The 20,173-nt window shown below is 40.5% G+C and overlaps 2 protein-coding genes across 4 annotated transcripts; one reads left to right on the forward strand and one right to left on the reverse strand.

The window, feature by feature from the left end:
* Positions 1–1,241: 1,241 nt before the first annotated feature.
* On the reverse strand, positions 1,242–12,904 carry ark2n (arkadia (rnf111) N-terminal like PKA signaling regulator 2n). Of its 3 annotated transcripts, XM_071465313.1 has the most exons (5): positions 12,441–12,828; positions 9,945–10,847; positions 4,928–5,098; positions 4,353–4,467; positions 1,242–4,225 (listed from the first exon to the last, which is right to left on the reverse strand). In XM_071465313.1, exons 2-5 carry the CDS (start codon positions 10,780–10,782, stop codon positions 4,036–4,038), a joined length of 1,314 nt encoding a protein of 437 aa, XP_071321414.1. In that variant the 5' UTR covers positions 10,783–10,847; positions 12,441–12,828; the 3' UTR covers positions 1,242–4,035. The 3 variants fall into 3 exon arrangements, with proteins under 3 accessions (XP_071321414.1, XP_071321416.1, XP_071321415.1); XM_071465315.1 differs by lacking the exon at positions 4,928–5,098 and having other exon boundaries at positions 12,441–12,810; XM_071465314.1 differs by lacking the exons at positions 1,242–4,225; positions 4,353–4,467; positions 4,928–5,098 and adding an exon at positions 5,386–8,112 and having other exon boundaries at positions 12,441–12,904.
* A 1,143-nt stretch (positions 12,905–14,047) lies between these two features.
* atp5fa1 (ATP synthase F1 subunit alpha) lies at positions 14,048–19,904 on the forward strand. The gene is made up of 11 exons (XM_071466094.1): positions 14,048–14,197; positions 15,993–16,068; positions 16,182–16,351; positions 16,494–16,667; positions 17,092–17,258; positions 18,245–18,545; positions 18,673–18,897; positions 18,976–19,083; positions 19,170–19,314; positions 19,434–19,584; positions 19,673–19,904. Exons 1-11 carry the CDS (start codon positions 14,138–14,140, stop codon positions 19,749–19,751), a joined length of 1,656 nt encoding a protein of 551 aa, XP_071322195.1. The 5' UTR covers positions 14,048–14,137; the 3' UTR covers positions 19,752–19,904.
* The last annotated feature ends 269 nt before the right edge of the window (positions 19,905–20,173 follow it).

Genomic DNA, 20,173 nt, shown 5'->3' on the forward strand with positions numbered 1-20,173 from the left:
TTATTTTCATTATCAGTTAGTAATTAATTTGCAGTTTATTATGATTTATTTCATGCAAGTCCAAAACCCAAAGATATTCAGTTTACAAGGATACATAATAAAAAAAAGCAGCACATCCTCTCATGAGAAGCTTGAGCCAGACAATATTCAGCTTTTTTTCCACTATTTTAGCTTGAAAAATTATTGTCAAAATAACTGCAGATTATTTCTCTGAGGATCGAATTGATTCATCGACTCATCAACAGTGACAAGTGTCAGTGTTTTCAGTTGGAAAACAGCTCTTTAATTTTTACAAAATTAAGCATTTCATGTTGTGCTCACTGGTAAACAGAAGTGGTCCCATCAGGCATTATTTTAGTGGGGGAAAGCCCTCTGGTGGTAGTTGGAGCAGTTATTAACAAGTGAGCTGTCATTCTGAATAAACCTGCGTATAACAGCACACTTGTACAACACTAGACCTGAAGTCTGAAAAGACATCTGCAGGAAGGAGGATTCTCATTTCTGGCTTTGAGAGTGAGCCAGCACATTCACTGCTCTGTGAGGCCACCACTGCCCTGTAAAAATTAGCATACAGCTGATGTTCTGCCCCGAGGGTGAAAAGAGCTGGCTAAAGGGCTTCTTTGGTTTTAGGAAAAGGGCCCCGCAGCCTGCATAGCTCCACTCCCTCATTGTCTTCATCATGTGAACTCCATATGTCCCTCTAGTGGCAGGTGTCACGGAATGACCTCTGACCCTGCATGCCACTTTGTGGGTGAGGGTGAAGCAGTATTGTTTGCAGCGAGCCAGTAGTCTAGACTGTTTGGTCACAGGATAAAAGAACACAATGAGACATCTGATTAAGTATTGTACCTATGACGGCAATTATTCTCACTCGTACAGACAAGAACATACTCATACAAAACACTTTAGATAGACAAGATTTTAGGCTTCAGATACATTTGTCAGTGTTGTCATTATCATGACATTGAAATTCTGTTTTCTGAAGTATGATAAAGTATTTTGTTTGCTAAAGTTGTGTTTAAAGATGTCTGAAAAGATGAAAAATGTCATTATCTTCAGTTCATAGTGTGGCAGCCAAGTTTGCAAATAGACATTATTTCATCAGACTTCAATAAAACTACCAAGATAAATCCTCACCAGTAATTTTCCCTCCCTAGTCTTGACACTAGACGTTTGACATCCCAGCAGTCCCTGAATCTGAGTTTTCTAGGAGAACAAAAAATAAATAACCATACAAGAAGGTCATTAAATAATGCTCTATTTATTTAGTTTTAAAATAGTTTCTTTTTGATCTACAGACATAATTTCAAGGAAGTCAAGGACCTGCAGAAGCAACAAAATAAACACCTTGTTAATTTAAAATACTGACAGTAAAATGAAACAAAAATAACAGAAGTGCGAGGCTAAATTACTGATAATGAGGGTATTAATCTGACTTGAGGTTAAAAGATGTGACCAAACATGCAATGTGCAGCCATAGTTAAGCACCACTGCCTTATTTTCTACCAAACCTCATCTCTAAACACATGAGCAATGTCTTACTAACATTTCATAATAATCCTAAGGAACAATAGCTGAGTTGATTTTTGCAAGCAGAAGTGGTCTGGTAAAATAATTGTCACTACAGTGGTAGCTGCATATAGTGAAGAGAACTGGCCGATGCAAAACAAAAATGTCACATTATACTAAAGTGTATGTTGAATATGAAACCAAAGTCATGTCACCTCATTTCACAACAAATGCACCAACTTCCAAATTAAAATATTCAGACTTACAGAGTCAATTTAAAAGAATAAACTGGAAGCATATTTCAAAGTGGGAAAGAAAAGAAATTGAAAATATATTCCATTTAGACTTTGGTTTAGTTCCTTTTATATTTAGGATTTTCCCTTTCTGTGACCAGCAGAAGTTAAAAATAATATGATTATATAATTCTCAAGCATCATGATGTTATTCAATCTGCAATAAAGCAAATCAATGTGATAAAACAGTGTATGAAGTTGGATTGCTGATAAACCATTTACCAGCGTGGTTGCAGTCTCATCAGGGCTGCAGTACTGCATGAAGACAAAAATAAGACCACAGGGAAAGAGCACAAGCAGGCCATGAGGATCGGGGTAAAAACAATTGATACAATAAATGTCTCCTCTACAAATGCCCCACATGTGGGCACAAACTCAACACCACTTTTACTGTTTTTATACATGTGCTAAATTCACATCTATTATTAAAATATTTATTGTTGAATAGCAAAATCCACTGCTTTGTAGGTAAAAGAATAAGCTTTATACCATTCTAAAAGAAAATAGTGCACGTTTCAAGGCATTCAGGCCATCTTGCTTTGCAGTATTCAATGGAAGATACATTTCTTCAGTTGTTATAAAGGGGTCCCCAGAGGTTTAAAGGTGTTTGCATCCACTCAGGACAAGCATGCAAACAATAAGTGCACCCAGTCAGCACTGCAGGGTCATACATTCACTGATAACCACGACACCTGGGACACTTTCACACTCTCTAGCAGAGACATGGCGTACAACATAAAATCTGTCTTTAAACAAAAGATACATGATTTCTAGTGCCAAAAAACCATCACCACGTATAGCACTGCTGCGATGGAAATGAGTTGTATTCTGTAGTGTGTCTGTGACAAATGAGCTTGTTTTATTTCCCTCTGAGTCTGAATTTACCAAGTGGTTCTGTTTGTTTTCATAATAAAGGAAAACCTATTTTGTAACATGGTAATAAATGAAGCAAAAGCTGTGAATTTAAAGCAAGACAGATTTTGAGAAACAAACTTATTTGCGTTCTGGTGGAGAGTTCATGCTAAATGAGAAAATCAACACCAATGTCATTGTTATTAAACATGAAGCTACAGCTAGCAGGCTATCTTAGCTTAGCACAGAGACAGAGGAGAGGTGGAAATGCTAGCCTGACTCTGTCCAACTATTTCTTGGCTCTGCACAGTTGCAAGGGAACCAGCAGAGCCAAGAATAAGTCTGCCACATAATCATCTGTGAAACAGTAAACTCCCATTTTTTTTACCACTCAGTTTTTGTGCAGATTAAACCAATGAATATAACACGTTAATTAATGAGCTTTGGAGGTGCTGGTAGGTGGATTTGATACCTCTGGACATAGCCAGGTTACCCATTTCCCCCTGTTTCCAGTCCTGTTGCTAAGAAACTATGCAGCTGCTGGATGTAGCCTTTGTATTAATAAACATGCATAAAGATGATATCAATCTTCTTAATTAATTCTCGGCACAAAAGCAAATAACCCAATTTCCCAAAAAGTCCAACTACACCAGTAAGACAAAACAATACAATCACGCACAGTATCAGAGCATAGGCTCTTCTTATGCTGGGCACTGCAAAGCAAAGTTATCAATGCAGAACTAAATATGAAACCAGTGGTGAGACTTTTAAAAAAAGAATTGACCCAAAACAATATTCCCGTCCATCTATTGTCTACTGTACAACAGAAAGTGTACCAGCTGCCATTTTGTCTTGACCGCAGGTGACCGCAAATAAAAATACCAAATCCAGTCTGAAAATATGTCATTCAGAGTCTGTAGTGAAACAGGTCAACAGCCATATTGTGATACAGACCTGCTCTCAAGCAGCAACTTGAAGTTTTCACTGTACAGTTTGCAAGCACACAACACCAAATGACTACCTACATCCGTTATCAAGGGGTAACTGAGGTATTAAATGAAGGGAGGGTATTGCTATCTTTAACAGATCACTCTTACATACATTTCCACCTGCACTGGAAGTGCTGGGCCATTTTTATTACAACTAAATTCATAGCTGACAAGCCAAGGTCAGGGAATCACGTCAGCAGAATGGCTTTGATACATGTGATTGTTCAACAGTAAGTTAAAAACAAACAGTGCTCTGGAGCAGGAAGAGTCCAAGAGTGGTTACAGGCGAGGCTGCAACTCTAGGAAGGATTTCAGCCGAAACATGGAGGCGAGGCAAAAGGGATGAGGATTAGGAGTGAGAGAAAGAAATGAGTCTTCAGTGTACAAGTTGTTTAAAGTAGGTATTTGTGTCCAGTGTCCTCGTCCAGCGTGAGGTCCACCACTTCAGGAGGGGACACCCAGTTAGGCTGAGGAGAAACAGTAGTCCATAGCTGTGGCTGATTTGTGCTGTTTAACTGCTCCACTGAGTTCTCCTTCCAGGAGGACAAACTCTTTATCACACCTCCGCATGGGTGGGCGCATCTGGATTTAGAAACAAAAAATTCAAAAAATTTGAATTCATTTGTAAAACCGTTGTGTTGGGGGGATATTCACACTGTCAGTAAAAATAAAATTTTACAGATAAAGTTTCCCCTCCTAAAGTCTTTACCGTGGTTTCTCTTGCACTCCGACAATTTCCACCTCGCTGTCAGAGGAAGCAATGTTAATCTGGCCCTTGTTGTGTTGAGAACTCTCCTTGTGCGACAGCTCTGCCTCCATGTGGCCTGAAACAAATAAGAGGAACAGAGTCACACATTGTGAGGAGAGCCGGAGCAGTAGAGAGTTTCAGGCCTTGCTGACACATGAATACTGCAGCTGCTTTGACACAGACAAGAACAAAACAATGATGAATCTGACACTGTGTTCGTAAAGCTGACTGGACAGCATGGAGTGACACATTGGACAAAACGAAAATTTTGTACTTTATATTCATATTTTCACAATGCCGGCTAGTCCGTCATAAAAGGTCAATTCTTTTGTCTTGAAGCAAAGCAGCAAGACTTTTAATAGCACCAAATGCAAGCCAGTGGAGCGTGGGATGAAGGGTAGTACTTCAAAGGCGTCTTGCTGAGATTAATAAGACGGTTTCCCCACTTATTGATGACATCCATGCCTCTAAATGTCCTGTCTTCACTGAGAGGAGTGCCATATTATCAGTTTAGATATACCGGGTTTGTAACTGACCTGAGATAGAGCTCAGAGCTCTTACACACCCAGAGTGAGCTGCAATATCCTGGCCTCTGTGTGTTTTTAGCTCATGCTTTATCACCGTGGGCCGGACTGTCTCCACACTCATACTCTCCTGGTTAGAATCAGTGTCTGAAATATCATAGTGACCCACTACTGGAGGCCCGTCTGCAGAAAACAAAGAGAACACTTCATTATTCAAATCATGCCTGGGAATAGCGGGACTCTGTTTGGACAAGAGTCTGGACACTGCATCCGAAGTCCTGCTAGCTGCAGCATCTAAAATATACACAGGGAAACACACCCTATCTCAGCAGATGAGCAGGAGTAGGAGTGGAATAAAACATTTTGGCTCTGTCAGCCCTCGTTCTACTGTAAAGCATTAACAGTTACAACTGTGAATGAGAGTATCATCACTTTTCAATGCGACACTGGTGAGGCTTTTATATCAGAAGTGTGGTTGTGTTTGCAGTGGATTAACCCTTTTGCAGCAGCGTTTTTTTTTCTCTCCATTTATTGCTTTTAAAATAACAGCCATTCACATAAAACAACACTAGAATACAGTCATTACAAAACACTTCAACATAATCTTACTCAGTGAGTGAAATGTAGTGGGGTAATAAAAGCCAAACAACAGAAGAATAACTGGAAGAGCGGGAACATGTATCTTTGTTCTACCCTGTCGAAGGAGTCCCTGGGAGACACGTACACACTTCTATCCAGACGTACAGTGTGTGTGAGGGGGTTGGCCTGGACAGCGTGTACTATGAGAGAACACTGCCTATGAATAGCGGATTGGGCTGAAATAAGCAGGTACCAAGGTTACCAGAGAAACCGAGCACTTGCCAATGTAAAAGGCCATGTATTAAATATAGAAAAAGGACTAATGTAAACCAGGATAGTCTCTTTGGTAAACAATGGACTGTCCTTAGTGTTGTTTTTAATGCACACACTTTGTGATTGTATGCGCGAGGCTCTCTTTAACGTGTTGACAAAAACAGTTGATTTAAAGGTACTTTCAGTTTTAACAAATGCAGGACAGCAGTTGTTGGATCCACTTAAACCCAAAATGGCAAAGTAACTATGCACCATGAAACAAAAACACCAATAATCACACAATTTAAAACAAAAACCATTAGGCCAAGAGAAAACAACTAAATAGATAAAATGTTGTGTCAGACGCCATTTATCAGCATAAGCAAGGCTATACCTTGCACACATGCTGCTGATGAGAACTAATTTGGCCTTGCACATTCTAGATACTAATAAAATCACATGCAAACAGGTGGTGAAATGATGCGATCAGCTTTATGTTTTGTAAAGCTGACAGTCATAGGGCTACATATACACATACAGAAAACACTTTTTAACATCCTAACTATAAATATGATTAGGCCAAAGATTCCTTCATCAATGTCTGCGATGGTTCAATAGTGTTAGCAGTGTTAAGAACTGTGACACTATAGTCATCTACATCAGTAAAAGCAGTTTTGAGGAGAGGGCTGACGAGGGGTGTTTCCACCTCAAAGACCACAGGATCTGAACCAGAGAAGGCCACTTGATCATCCAGATCAGTCCGTTATTTTAGGAAATCAGTAAACATTGCCATGCACCGTACTGCAGCTGTATTACTGCTGTGTATCTGTAAGTTTGATGCCTGGGCTTTCAGTTTAAAGTCAAGCTGCAGAACACGCAGTGCCTTGTGGAGACATAGGCCAAGCTGGCAGACCAGTGCAAATAAAAAATTAACTAGGCAAATATTATGAGTGAGTGAAGATTTGAGGCTCTTGACATTGCAGCTAATAGCCACAACAAAGGAACCCATGCCTTATATGATGCTCATAATCTAAACATAGGCTACTAAAAATAAAATATTGGGAATCATTCCTCCCTCACTAGTTTCCTGTTGCTGCACACAGGCAGCAGTAGCAGCAAATGTAACAGAAAGGCAAATGTTAAAAATGTAAACTCGTCTAATCTAATTACGTAATATGATTTTGAAAAGCAAGAAATCATGTGGGTTAGTATATTGCGTTTATATTTATAGGCATATCTATGTTTAAATGTTTTGATGTTAGTAAAGCTATGCCACCAAAATAAAGGCTGTCACAAGATTGTTAAAGTCCTGAACCATTCACAAGCAAAGTGCAAACATGGTTCAGGAGAAAAGAGGGTTATGTAGGGTGTTGAACCTGATTTCTAAAGAAATAGTACTATGAAGCTTTAGCTATCATTCCCAGCATGAGTTCAGATTGACAAGGCACATGCTCTTAAGCAGCAGCACCCCACGTAACACTGTAATAATGGCTGCCCAGGTGCTGTAATGCACATTCTGTTTGAATGACATAATCAGCTACTCTGTGTGTGTGTGTGTGTGTGTACAGCTGGTAAACAAAAACAAACAAGCCATACAATAAGCAATACAGTAAGAGCCCTGACTCAACAGTCTATTGAGATATGTCCCGTGTCCGTGTCACAGATGCTGCAGAAATCAAACAGGTGAGTTGAATTATTCAGAATGTCAAATCTCACAGTGATTCAGTGCCAGCAGACGCACTGGGCCTCGGGTCTGCACAGTCAAGTTCACATGACCAGCTTGGGCCCAACTGCCATTGATGGTGTATCGGTTTAGTGACCTCGCATCATTTACCCAATAAAACCCCTTGCCATGCTTTCTGCATCAACTAATTCTACACTTGGTAAGATCAAAGTATGAAACTGCAAGGAGTGAAGAAGTGAAATCTAAACATTCAAGAGACCAGGGTCTGGAACACCTAGATTTCCATTCTGAGCGACCACTTCAGGTAGGATGTTGTTATTTATGGGGGTGGGGGTGAGACTGTTGTTCTCTCGTGCCAGCATGTAGGCAGCCATAGTCTCTGCAGACTCTGACGATGGTAAAAAGGAACTGGGAGGGGACGGGCGTGCCCCCTGGGAGTGATGCTGCTGCCCCTCTAAGGCATCACTTGAGCGTTTAGATGAGTCGTTGTCCGAGTCGAGGTGTGCAAGCTTTTCCATCCAGATGCGGAAGCGCTCCTCAGTCTGGCGCTGCATCACGGCAAAGCGCGTCATGGCCTCCTCCAGAACGCTGCCGATGCCGTTCCTGTCCCACGAACCGCTGTCCAGCAGCCCATGAATCTGGGCGCCCACTCTGGATCTCTCCGATGCACGTCTGAAGCCAGCTTTAAAGACATTGAGGCCAAGCCATAAGAAAATACAGTAGCACTTTCATGCTTCGGAGGTGGACTTTTGTATTAAAGAGAAAATGACAGTTTGTTTTTGGTTACGTGCAGATCGACTCTTTCATGCTGATGGACTACATCATGCAGTTGTAGCACTCAAATCTGTGTGCAGGATGTAAAAATGGTTGAAAAAGTTTCATGTACTACGGATCCTAAAGGAAAGAACTGGATGTCTCGGGCGACTGATTTGGTTGTGGTTTGAAAAATGTGTTAACTGATGAGACTTTGAAGTAAACACACCCATTTAAGGTAAATTCATTACATTAATTACATCCCTATGATGCAAAAACAACAGATATGTCTAACTGATGATCTATGTATAATACCTCTATGATTCTGCTGAACAAAAACCTATAGCTGGATAAACTAGTTCCCCCATGGAAACAGGCTATGTGAGCTAAACAATAATTTATTAAACAAAACCCCTCACACATCAAAAGCTAAATCCTGAATTCAATGGAACAGAAAAACCACCGCCTAGAACCAACCCAACAGGTTATATTCTAAGAAACACAATCACAGGGATCAGCTTAAAGTGAATGAAGTGACTTGAACAACAGCACCAGGCAGCAGGGCCTGTTAATATCACCCAACTCATAGCTACTTATAGAGAACTCAACTCCCCCAAAAGATTTCCAACAACCATCAGGAAACATTAGATTAACTAAGGGAACAACCACACAACAACTGATGTGCAAGGATACAATACTGCAAGTGTTTTTCTGTCGGTGTTTGTTTAGACACTTTCGTGCCTGAGTTTAGTTTACAGCACAGCCGTCACCAGTCAAACGCTATCTGACTTCTCAAAGGTGCTACAGAACCCATTATAGAGAAAAGAACCACCTGTTTGCAATTTTTAAAAGCCTCATTTCCTCTTGTGTAGGCAGAGTGCAGTGTACCATAGACCTGAGGAATATTTAAAAGCCGCAGGCAGAGACAGAAAAGCAGGATATACTAAATACCTAGTAGCCTTCGGGTGAAAAAGAAATTCACTAATAGAAAAGATGATATAAATCCTTTAACTTGACTTGTGTACATTCTAATATAATGACACACTAAATATGATTTTGAGTCATAACTCTCTGGGACAAGGTTATATTTCTAAAGCATATTAACGCTGAACAGTAGCTGCATAGTCTTGCAACTCAGGCTAACACAGTGAGATCATACACCATTGTCTATTTGCAGCAAAGGCTGGGGCTAAAAATGGCTCACTTGTTGAATTGCAGAACTCATAATATAGGTTAGAGTAACACAGCTCTGTATATATGAGTTGAAAAATGTCCACTAGATTTCCACAGCATGCAAACGATGAGACAAAGTTCCAACAGACACATATTGTACTACAAGTGACCGGGCATAAGCCCTTCTAGAGGAACAGTCTAAGTATCCAAAGATATGGTGAATGGAGACAGACAATGAGTGAGAAAATAACAACAAAAAAAAGACTGATAAAACAGACAAAGCAGTGCTTGTATTGATCTGATATCATACAACCCCATAAAATGTTCACACTATATGTGGCAAGTCAACAATTTGATTTAGGTTGCCTGAAATTTTTAAGTCACATAGGCAGCCTGTTACTGTTATGATCTGTGTTTGACTCAGATGGCAAATTATCTGTGACTGTTAAACACAGTTGGACTATGTGTTTTTTCATTACCATGTTATAGTGTTTTACATAGGGTATCTAAGTGGCTGCTGCTACTGTTACCCTGGACAGTGGTGGTGTTAATGTGCAAAAGGCATGTATTATGAACACTGGATGTTACCTGGAATATCTGTCTTGATTGTCTTGCTACCTCCTGAGGTGTCATCATCCTCGTCATCAGAGGTGCTGGTGCTGGAGTCACATGTGAGCTCGCTGTCACTGGTACTGCTGTCCTGCAGCAGGTTATACTTCTTCCGTGCTGCTGCTTCTCGTTTTTGCCTAAGCAAACGCATACGCTCTTTGTGTTTCTGGCTCCGATGACCTTTCACTTTTGCCAACTTGCCATTGGTTTGTTTTTCCTGCCCACCGGCTGCTACCACGGTGGGCTGGCAGCGATTTTTCTTTGCAGCCATTGCATTGGGAGGCATCTCGCTCTCTGAACGTGACCGCCGAGACTTCCTCCCCCCTGTTGCTGTGGCAGATGTTTGCTTTCCGGCTGCCTGCCCAGCATCATTTACAGCTTCCATATTACCCTCTTCCTCTTCTCCTACAGGAGCAGCAGCACCTTCTTCCCCTGAGGAGAGTGTGTCTGAATCAGCAAGGTGGCCACTGGATGAGGGGGAGAGCATGCAGGGGTTTGAGGAGTCACTCTCATAGATATGTCGAGACACAGGCTTGTCACTCCCTGTAGAAGCATGCTGGGACTCTGGAGAGTCTCGGCGGAGCTCTTTCATCAGGCATGGCATGGAGAGGAGACTCTGCTCACCCTCTGTATGCAAGGGGCTGTCTGCCTCCTTTTCCCTTGGTGGTGAGCTAGTACTGGTGGTGGTCTCCGTTTTCAGATGCTCATCCTGCTCTCCCTGAACAGAGGCCGTGGCTGATTGTGCTTCGTCAAGGCACTCTGGGGGACACTCAGCATCCCCAAATTCCTCTGCCTTCTCTGAATCAGCCATCTTCATGCTAGTTGAGCCCAGAGCCCAAAGGTCCAACAAACATGGACCAATGTGCCTGGACAGGAGCTCACCTGCAGGAAGAAAAACATTACATCACTCATTTAAAACCAGAGTCTAAATCTGTGCAAAATGATTGATGCCAGAGAATGGAGCATAATAACTATATTTCTTTCCTAGGCAAACTTTCACTGCAGTAAGAATTGGTTTTAAGCCGTGCTGCCACCCTAGTTTTCTGCATCAGAGGTGAGTACTTCAAATACCATGTGTGTAATAGATGACTGCAAATTATAAACAATAAATTACAAAAACAAATACAAGATCATTAACTACTAATCATAGTGCAGTGCCCGTTCAAAATGTGATGTCACTCATGACTGACTTAACTGCTCAGAGTGATAGCCTGTGGGAGGAGACCATTTCTATGTCTGGTTGGAAGATGGATAATAGTGTGAATATACCCCACCGTCTATGCCCATCATTTCTATGCTGGTATAAAACAGATAATGCTGCTAGCTAAGTGTAGCTCTAATATAATAATAATAATAATAATAATAATAATAATATAATAATAATATAATTGTCATTTCAACATCATTGCACATATCCCAACAACAACACAGACGAGAGAAACTTGTACATTCATTTATTTCCGGTTCTATGTTGCACTAACAATGTCAATAAAGACAAAAAAAAATATGCATGTAAGATAGTAACTGTCATAAAACTAGCTCAGTGATATTACATTTACATGTGGATCAGGGGGCGGTACTTGTGTGATAGGGGCCTACCACTTCCAAGCAGCACCTATGGATACGGTATGTGCCGATGACACAGAAACGACATACCATCAGCCACCTTCCTATGTGGCCGCTACTGCAAGTTTGAAGTCGATTGGATGAGCGGTAGTCGAGATAATTGAAGGACAGACAGAAATAAAGACAGACAGATATTTCCCCGATTTATTAGTAAAATAACCATCAAAAGGCCCCAAAATGATATCTATATCTCCAGTTAAGCTGTATTGATATAGGTACACTGTTTATTTTAATTGCCTTGCAAACGCTGAATTACAACTTCTCAATTTTCTACCGGGTTCACATGTTGCGTAACTGTTGACTTTTCACGTATCAAAACAACATATAATCCCATGCAAAGGTTTGGCCAGAAATGCATCTATATCGGTATTGACGGTAACAATTAAGGCTTGCTAGCTTCTAAGAGGAATGGATGTTACTCTTGCTTACAATTTTAATCTACTTTCAGCTCTCACACGACCTGAGATTGATTTCACGAATGTCTCTTAAATCTCTCCAGCCATATTAAACTATGTGTGTGTACAATGAGACATTTATTTGTGCCTGAATGAATGACTTTAGTTAGTTGTGTCTGTGGCTAGCAGACGCTGACACAGGCTCGGATCCAGACACTACTTTTAGCTGCGTAGTGAAGCTAACCTCGGTCATAACCTTACACTCCCAAAACTTAGCGAGAAGAATACCACAAGTCATGGAAAATTAATCAGGTTGCAGGACAGCTGCCTCGCAAGATCCTATAAATGGAAGCAGTATCTATCCAGCCAGAGGCGTAACAGGCTGGATAATGTCAGTAGCTAACAGCTAACGTTATCTCAGCAACTTAGCTTAAAATCGGCTGCGCTAACTTACCGCGGTGTTAGTTATAATCTTTTCCCAGTGTCAGACTTTTCGACATCTTCAGTAATTTGTAGTCTCTTTGATTTCCGATACATAAACAATGCCCTGCAAAATACACTTCACTTCTTTAAAACTTGGAAGAATTTGAACCTATTTGGCGCAGTGCGCTCGCACCTTTGCGAGCCCTGTTAGCCGTTAGCGGCTAGCTGTGTGTTTATTTTAAAATGTCTCCATCAGCCGTTCACAAAGCTACATGCGCCATTTCCGGCCTGTTCTCTGTGGCCGAGCGCCCCTGTGGTCGGTTATTAATACTGCAGGGTGAGAAAATACCGCAAGACAAGCAGGGACAGCAGAGGACAGAGCAACAGAGCACCCGAAATAATGGCTCGGCATGGCCGGATAAACCTCCTAGGGGACCCCGGGGTAAAAATTTGTTCTTGTCCCCCATTGAACACTGGCATTTTTTTATTCCCCCCAGACACAGAAACCAACCAGTGGGCTACTCTAGATCTGAAATGGTTGGTTATTTGATGGAACAACAGAAATTTGCTTTGGGGAATTGTAACACTTTTTTTTTTTTACTCTTTAGACACTGAACAATCAACTATTATGGATTGTTACTGATGTATTACGTTTTCTTTTTTAGTCTGTTTTCACATTTACATTTTACTGTACATACATTTGCTGTAATGTTTGGCACTCTCTGTTTTTCAAATAAACAAGTGTTTGAAATCATTTCGGGAATATCAGGTGTTTTGACCATCTCACTTGTCTTCAAAATGTCTTACCAACTCCCCAAGTATACTATATCCTTCAACTCATGTCATCTATGCCTACATGACATTATCATGTGCTCCCATAACATGTTTTCATATTCAGAAAACAACAAATCTCACAGATTGTTCTGTATAAGATTTTCAGGTATATTTCCTACTATATATTATGCATATACTGCCTCTTTTGGATCACTTTTGGTCCACATTATGCATGCATGGGTGCCATCTAGTGGGTGGACAATACAAGCTATTTAAGATTGTTAAACACAATGATGCTGACTAACCAGCATCATCGACTAAAAATAGTTTGTTTTATCAACCATAAAATAAATATAAGCACAGACAATTACTTTCACAGGCTACCCAACCAGTTTAGGTAAAACATTTAGTGCATGTACGATCTACAGCAGTGTCTCTTAGATTCATACCATAAGAATATTACCTAACTAGATCTTTATCACTATGTGCAGCCATATTATATCAAAGACCAGATGGGCTACAATTATAAATGACTAAAATTAAATAAATTATTTTACCAAATGGGTGGAATTTATTTCATATTTACCTGAATTCATTAAAAACGTATAAATTTGAGTTTTAATACAGATTTTCCTCCTCATTTATTTAGGCAGGTATAACTATTAGATTTTTTTTTTTTATTTGATGTTTGCAATAATCAGTAATCATGTGTTTTTAATTGTTTATTTATTTCATTGTCCATTATAAATGCAGTTATGATATACCCGGTATTGTACAACATAATAATTTTAAAAAGGAAATGAAACAAACAAAAAAAAATTGGGGGGGAAAAAGAAAAAGTATTTTATTTTCAAGTACTTCCGGGTCACGGTGACCTTTCTACAAATCGGCTTCCGCGTCCGCCATCCTTCTCTCTCTGCTCCGGGAGTAGGACAGACCTCGCAGGACATCAACATGCTGTCAGTTCGCGTCGCAGCGGCTCTTGCCCGCACCCTACCTCGACGGGCTGGATTTGTAAGCATCTCTAACTTCTTTATGTTTCGATTTGTGCCGAATTGGTCCCGAAAAATCCCGACTTTATTCAAACGAAAGCTAATGGCGGTGTTGTGCATTCACACGTCTTTGCACTGTAGGACACCGGGCCCTTCACGCTGCCAGTCCCGCACCGTTACCATTATTAGATTACGGGACAGCAACAAGACGCCTTCAAGATTGTACAGTACATTGTTAAGAGTTGACTAGACGTCACAATTAATCTCTAGTCCATGTGTTGCACTTTTAATGCATTGTCAATGGATGTGACTAAGCAGCAAAGTGTAGCAAAGTTATTTGTTATTGAAGGTCAGGATTGTCTCACGGCACAGGCCGGTTTTCACTGCAAATGCATTTGTCAGGCTAAGCTTTGCATTACAGGTAATTTGACTGCTGTTTGTTTATGGGTTGAAATTAAGCAAGATACTATATTGTTCTGTCTATTATGTGTTATTGATAAGGACTGTCCTGTGACACTACAGACTGCACGACCAGAGGCCTTTAACAAATGTTTTCATATACTCAGGTGCCAGTTTACAGTGCAGCAACCTAAAACTATTGCAGTCTAATACAACAGGCCTGCCATATGTCCTGTCGTCATAGAGACTCTGTCTTTTTTCAAAGTGTTTTAGAGAGTTGCTAACTCAACTGTGTGGTTATTTGTTGTGCTGTAGGTAGTTATGTTCGTTGTAAAATGATTAAGGGCTGATGTTATACACCTCTAAACTAAAAATGGGATTGTACAATCTTTTTTTTTTTTTCTTGGAGGATTTTCAGTCAGCATCATCAGACCCATTGCAAACATTGTCATTACGGCTAACAGCAAAAGCTGGGAAGGTCATTGTCTCATAATGGGCAGGTGTCAGTATTAGCACTAACTTAAATTAATGAATCACTTGTAGTTGGTTAATCCATCTATAGATTTTATGCTGTTTATCCAGGATGCATTAATCTAATTATATCATTAGGAACTGTTGTTATAAACTGCTGGAAAGTACTAAAATAAATAATAAATAAATAAATGATTCTAGGCTGTATTGTGCCTACTGATTTTCCATCATACTTTCATGTGCATGGTTTGATAGTGAAAGAGGTATTAAGTCTGTGTGGTATTAAAGGTCTTATGCAATACAGTTATAGCACAATATTGTTAAACAGCACTGCAAAGTACAGCCTCCAAAATTATCACACAGTTGAATCAACATATCTTTAAACAGTTTCATCCAAATCTAAATACCATAACCTTCATGAAGGGGGGGATATAACACAGCAATAAACTGGCAAGTTTATGTCCAACTCATGTCCAGGTCATTATGTAGAAATAGGATCCTAATGTAGATTTCACTTGCTAATAATAATTTATATGCAACATAATATTCTATCAAATACATACTGAAACAGCTCATATGTACTCTATATTTGCTTACTGCTGCTTAAGGCGTTTCCAAAATCCTTAGACTCTTCTAACGAGGTGTAGGAAAAAAAAATGTCTGCTGCACAATTAAAATTTTCGGATTTGTAACTGTACTTCTTATCCATGTTGATGAAAGTTACACATGTCATTGCTCAACACAAGAAAAGTGGCAAGGCGGTTTTTTTTGGGGGGGGGGAGATAATGGAAAGTAACATCAGAACATACAAATGTAACTAAGAAATTGGCTGAGTGTAACCAATAAACTGTTTAACTGTAAATGTTGGATTCAGATAACTTGAAAATACTACAATTACTTGGACAGGATAAAAACCCAATTCTTTACTGCTTCCCATTATATTAAAGGTATCCAAGAACGTTGCTGCAGCATGTGTAGGAGCTAAGAATCTACATACCACCCGACCATGGCTGCAGAAAACAGGTCAGTATTTCAGAGCAACAAGGTTTCCAAATAGCTTAGGTTAAGACTCATCTTTATTGTTTAAAGTTTTTTTTGTGGCACTTAGCTCAGTAAACACTTTGTATGCATTAAAGGCACAGCCGAGGTTTCCTCCATTCTGGAGGAGAAGATCATGGGAGCTGACACCAGTGCTGATTTGGAAGAGACTGGTCGCGTGCTGTCCATCGGTGATGGTATTGCCAGAGTGTACGGTCTTAGGAACGTACAGGCTGAGGAGATGGTGGAGTTCTCCTCTGGTCTGAAGGTAAGACGGGCAGTATAATTCTTTAAAAAAATTGTAATTTATCAAACTCATTAAATAGAGGTTAGTAGATACCATTAACCTCAGTAACATGGCAGTGTAAATAAATGGGAAAGTGATGATAACTGTTTCTTCTCTTTTTCAGGGCATGTCTCTGAACTTGGAGCCTGACAACGTTGGTGTTGTGGTGTTTGGTAACGACAAGTTGATCAAGGAGGGCGACATTGTCAAGAGAACAGGTGCTATTGTAGATGTTCCCGTTGGTGAAGAGCTCCTGGGCCGTGTTGTCGATGCTCTGGGAAATGCTATCGATGGAAAGGTAGTGTTTGTCTTTCTCATGTTCACAAATTTCCCTCTTGGGTTATTACATTAGCATGAGGTATACAGTGGGGTTGTAACTACCATTTTTTCATTATTAGTTATTCTAATGATTAATATTCTCAATTAATTGCAGTCTTATGACAGTCTTATGACAAAGAAAAGAGTTATATCCTTCCATTAGATATACTTAAATTAAGATAAAGTTTGGCACATTTGCTTGAAAAATAACTAAAATAATTGATTATCAGTGTAGTTGCTGATTTGTCTTCTGTCAAGAAACTTATTAAACGACTAATGGTTTCAACTCTAAACTCTAACATGGTTCTAGCACCATGCCTTAGATTAGTTTAATAACCACATATAAGAAATGAATTGATTTCACTCACTTTCAATTGCTTTTTCTCTCACTCTTTTCTTCACAGGGCCCCCTTGGCTCCAAGGTCCGCAGGCGTGTGGGTCTGAAGGCCCCTGGCATCATCCCTCGTATCTCTGTGAGGGAGCCCATGCAGACTGGCATCAAAGCCGTGGACAGCTTGGTCCCCATTGGTCGTGGACAGCGTGAGCTCATCATTGGAGACAGGCAGACTGGGTAAGAGGATTGTGCTCAAAGTGAATACTTGAACACAGGATAGCATTTGCTTTCAAGTGATATTGAAATCATGTTACAGCAGTGGAAGTGAAATACTATTAAAATAAATCATGATGTAGCTCATTGCAGTATGTTGTTAGCCTTCTGTCAGTTTGACAATAGTGACGCATGAATATACATTAGTGCATTAGTTATGAATTTTATTTAATGTGCTTTATTGGTGTAGTTTTGTTGTTTTCTGAAAATGCTATCAAATACATTTCACTTTCAGGTGGTGTAGTGATTTCTAATGACTGCAAGTTCTCAAATAAAAGCTGTTATTCAAATAATGGCTGAGTCTCAAATTATAGCCAGGGGTGTGGTCAGCAGGAGTAAATACTGGCCCACCACTAATAAATGCTGGGTAAAAAAAAAAAAAAAAAGTAAGGGAGCTCACATGGTAAATTTAGTATAATATTGTTTTCCACAGCACTCAATTCATCAATACTAAAACAGTGTCATGTTGCTTTTTTTTTTTTTAACAGAAATAATGTTTCATGCTGTAATTAATTCCACTTGTTTCTTCTTTGCCATACAAAATCACTTGTTGATGATTTTACACAATAAAGGCCTATCAATAAAGGAAAGGCTGCAAGATGTTTGATGTGAAAATACTGGAGGAAGTGTTGAGTTTCATACATGGTAGATTATCATCGTTCAGGGAACAAGGCAAAGAGGAAAACTGATGAGATTCTTGTTGCACTAATGATATTAGATTTAGACAGAGGGTGAACATGGAGGAAGTGAACCAGGGAAATGAGAAATAAAGGCACGTCTAATATAATGTTCTCTCTCCCACTGACGTAAATAAAGGCCCTGGCCACTATTTAAAAATGTAAACCTTCAGGTTATTGGTCCCCAAGCACAAGATTAAAAAGCACTTCTGTACGACATAGATCTGTTTGTCAGTGTATCCACAGTGCTTAGTCTTGAAATTTGTGTTGCAGCAAAACTGCAATTGCCATCGACACAATCATCAACCAGAAGCGCTTCAACGAGGGAACTGATGAGAAGAAGAAGCTGTATTGCATCTACGTCGCCATCGGCCAGAAGAGATCCACAGTGGCTCAGCTGGTGAAGAGGCTCACTGATGCCGATGCCATGAAGTATACCATCGTGGTGTCTGCTACTGCCTCTGATGCCGCTCCACTGCAGTACCTGGCTCCCTACTCCGGCTGCTCCATGGGAGAGTACTTCAGAGACAACGGCAAGCACGCCCTGATCATCTATGACGATCTGTCCAAGCAGGTGAGCTTTATTTTTTAATACCATCTGACTTTTATAGCAGATCTATAACGCATAGGAAACCAGTTGCTGTAAATAATGTTATGAAAGTTTATTTTGGAGTTAAACCTTGTGTGTTATCTTTCTACAGGCTGTCGCCTACCGTCAGATGTCCCTGCTGCTCCGTCGTCCCCCCGGTCGTGAGGCTTACCCAGGAGACGTCTTCTACTTGCATTCCCGTCTGCTGGAGAGAGCTGCTAAGATGAACGACAACTTTGGTGGCGGCTCCCTCACAGCCCTTCCCGTTATTGAGACACAGGCTGGCGACGTCTCAGCCTACATTCCAACTAATGTCATCTCCATCACAGACGGACAGGTGAGCGTGTGACTTGTTGTCATACTTCACCACAAGAGAGATCCTGAACCTTTATCTATATGCTGTTTCCTCACTCAGATCTTCTTGGAGACTGAGCTGTTCTACAAGGGTATTCGTCCAGCCATCAACGTCGGTCTGTCTGTGTCCCGTGTCGGCTCTGCAGCTCAGACCAGGGCCATGAAGCAGGTTAGTCTCACTTGTAATCACCCACCTTGCAGCTGATGTCAGTTATTGTCTTTGAATCTAACTTACTGATTTCTGTCCATCATCAGGTGGCAGGTACCATGAAGCTGGAGCTGGCCCAGTACCGTGAGGTGGCCGCCTTCGCTCAGTTTGGTTCCGACTTGGACGCTGCCACTCAGCAGCTGCTGAACCGTGGTGTGCGTCTGACTGAGCTCCTGAAGCAGGGGCAGTACTGTGAGTTATTGTCACTGTTCATTTCACTGCTGAAAATGGAGTAGGAGGACATGTCTTTCACAAAATGCAGCCATTCTAGAGTTGTCTTAACTCCTGTGTCTGTCGACTTTGTCTTTCAGCTCCCATGGCTATTGAAGAACAGGTAACAGTCATTTATGCTGGTGTGAGGGGACACCTGGACAAAATGGAGCCTAGCAAGATCACCAAGTTTGAGAAGGCGTTCCTGCAGCACATACTGAGCCAGCACCAAGACCTGCTGGGAGCTATTAGGTAAGTTTTTGAGGGTTCAGTGTGTGTGATTTTTGCCTTGTAATTTATCTGTGCAGATGCATTAAAACCAATCTCCTCTTCGTTACAGGGCTGATGGCAAAATCTCTGAGGCATCTGATGCCAAGCTCAAGCAGATTGTGTTGAATTTCCTCTCCAGCTTTGAGTAAAGTGATGCATTTTGGTCTGGTTGTTTTCATGTTTGCATAGTGCAGCGTCAGTTATACTTTCTATGAACTTGAACAATGAACAAATTCAAGTGGCACTTGATCTTTAATGTACAGGTATCTCATAACAGAGAATAAAGTATTCCAACTCATTGACTTTATTGCCTCTTTTGCTGTGCAGGGGACTGTTTGTAGCTGTCTCGTGTGATTATAAAAAAATCCTGAAATCAATGCTGGTATGCAGTATATTTCAAAACTCTCAAATTTTTCTCAAAATCCTGCCTAGTATTTGTTGGGCAGAACACTTCAGAAGCAGACTACTGTGTACTGCTGTGTTTAGTTCCCACATGTCATCAAAAAGCGAGTTAGATGTAAATGAGTTTCATTTGTATTTGTACATCCGTGGTCATTGGCTCACAGTGCAC

Source organism: Trachinotus anak, unplaced genomic scaffold (assembly GCF_046630095.1).
Source record: "Trachinotus anak isolate AG129_WGS33_773 ecotype Australia unplaced genomic scaffold, CSIRO_AGI_Tana_v1 ptg000028l, whole genome shotgun sequence".
In the NCBI taxonomy this organism is placed as follows: Eukaryota; Metazoa; Chordata; class Actinopteri; order Carangiformes; family Carangidae; genus Trachinotus; species Trachinotus anak.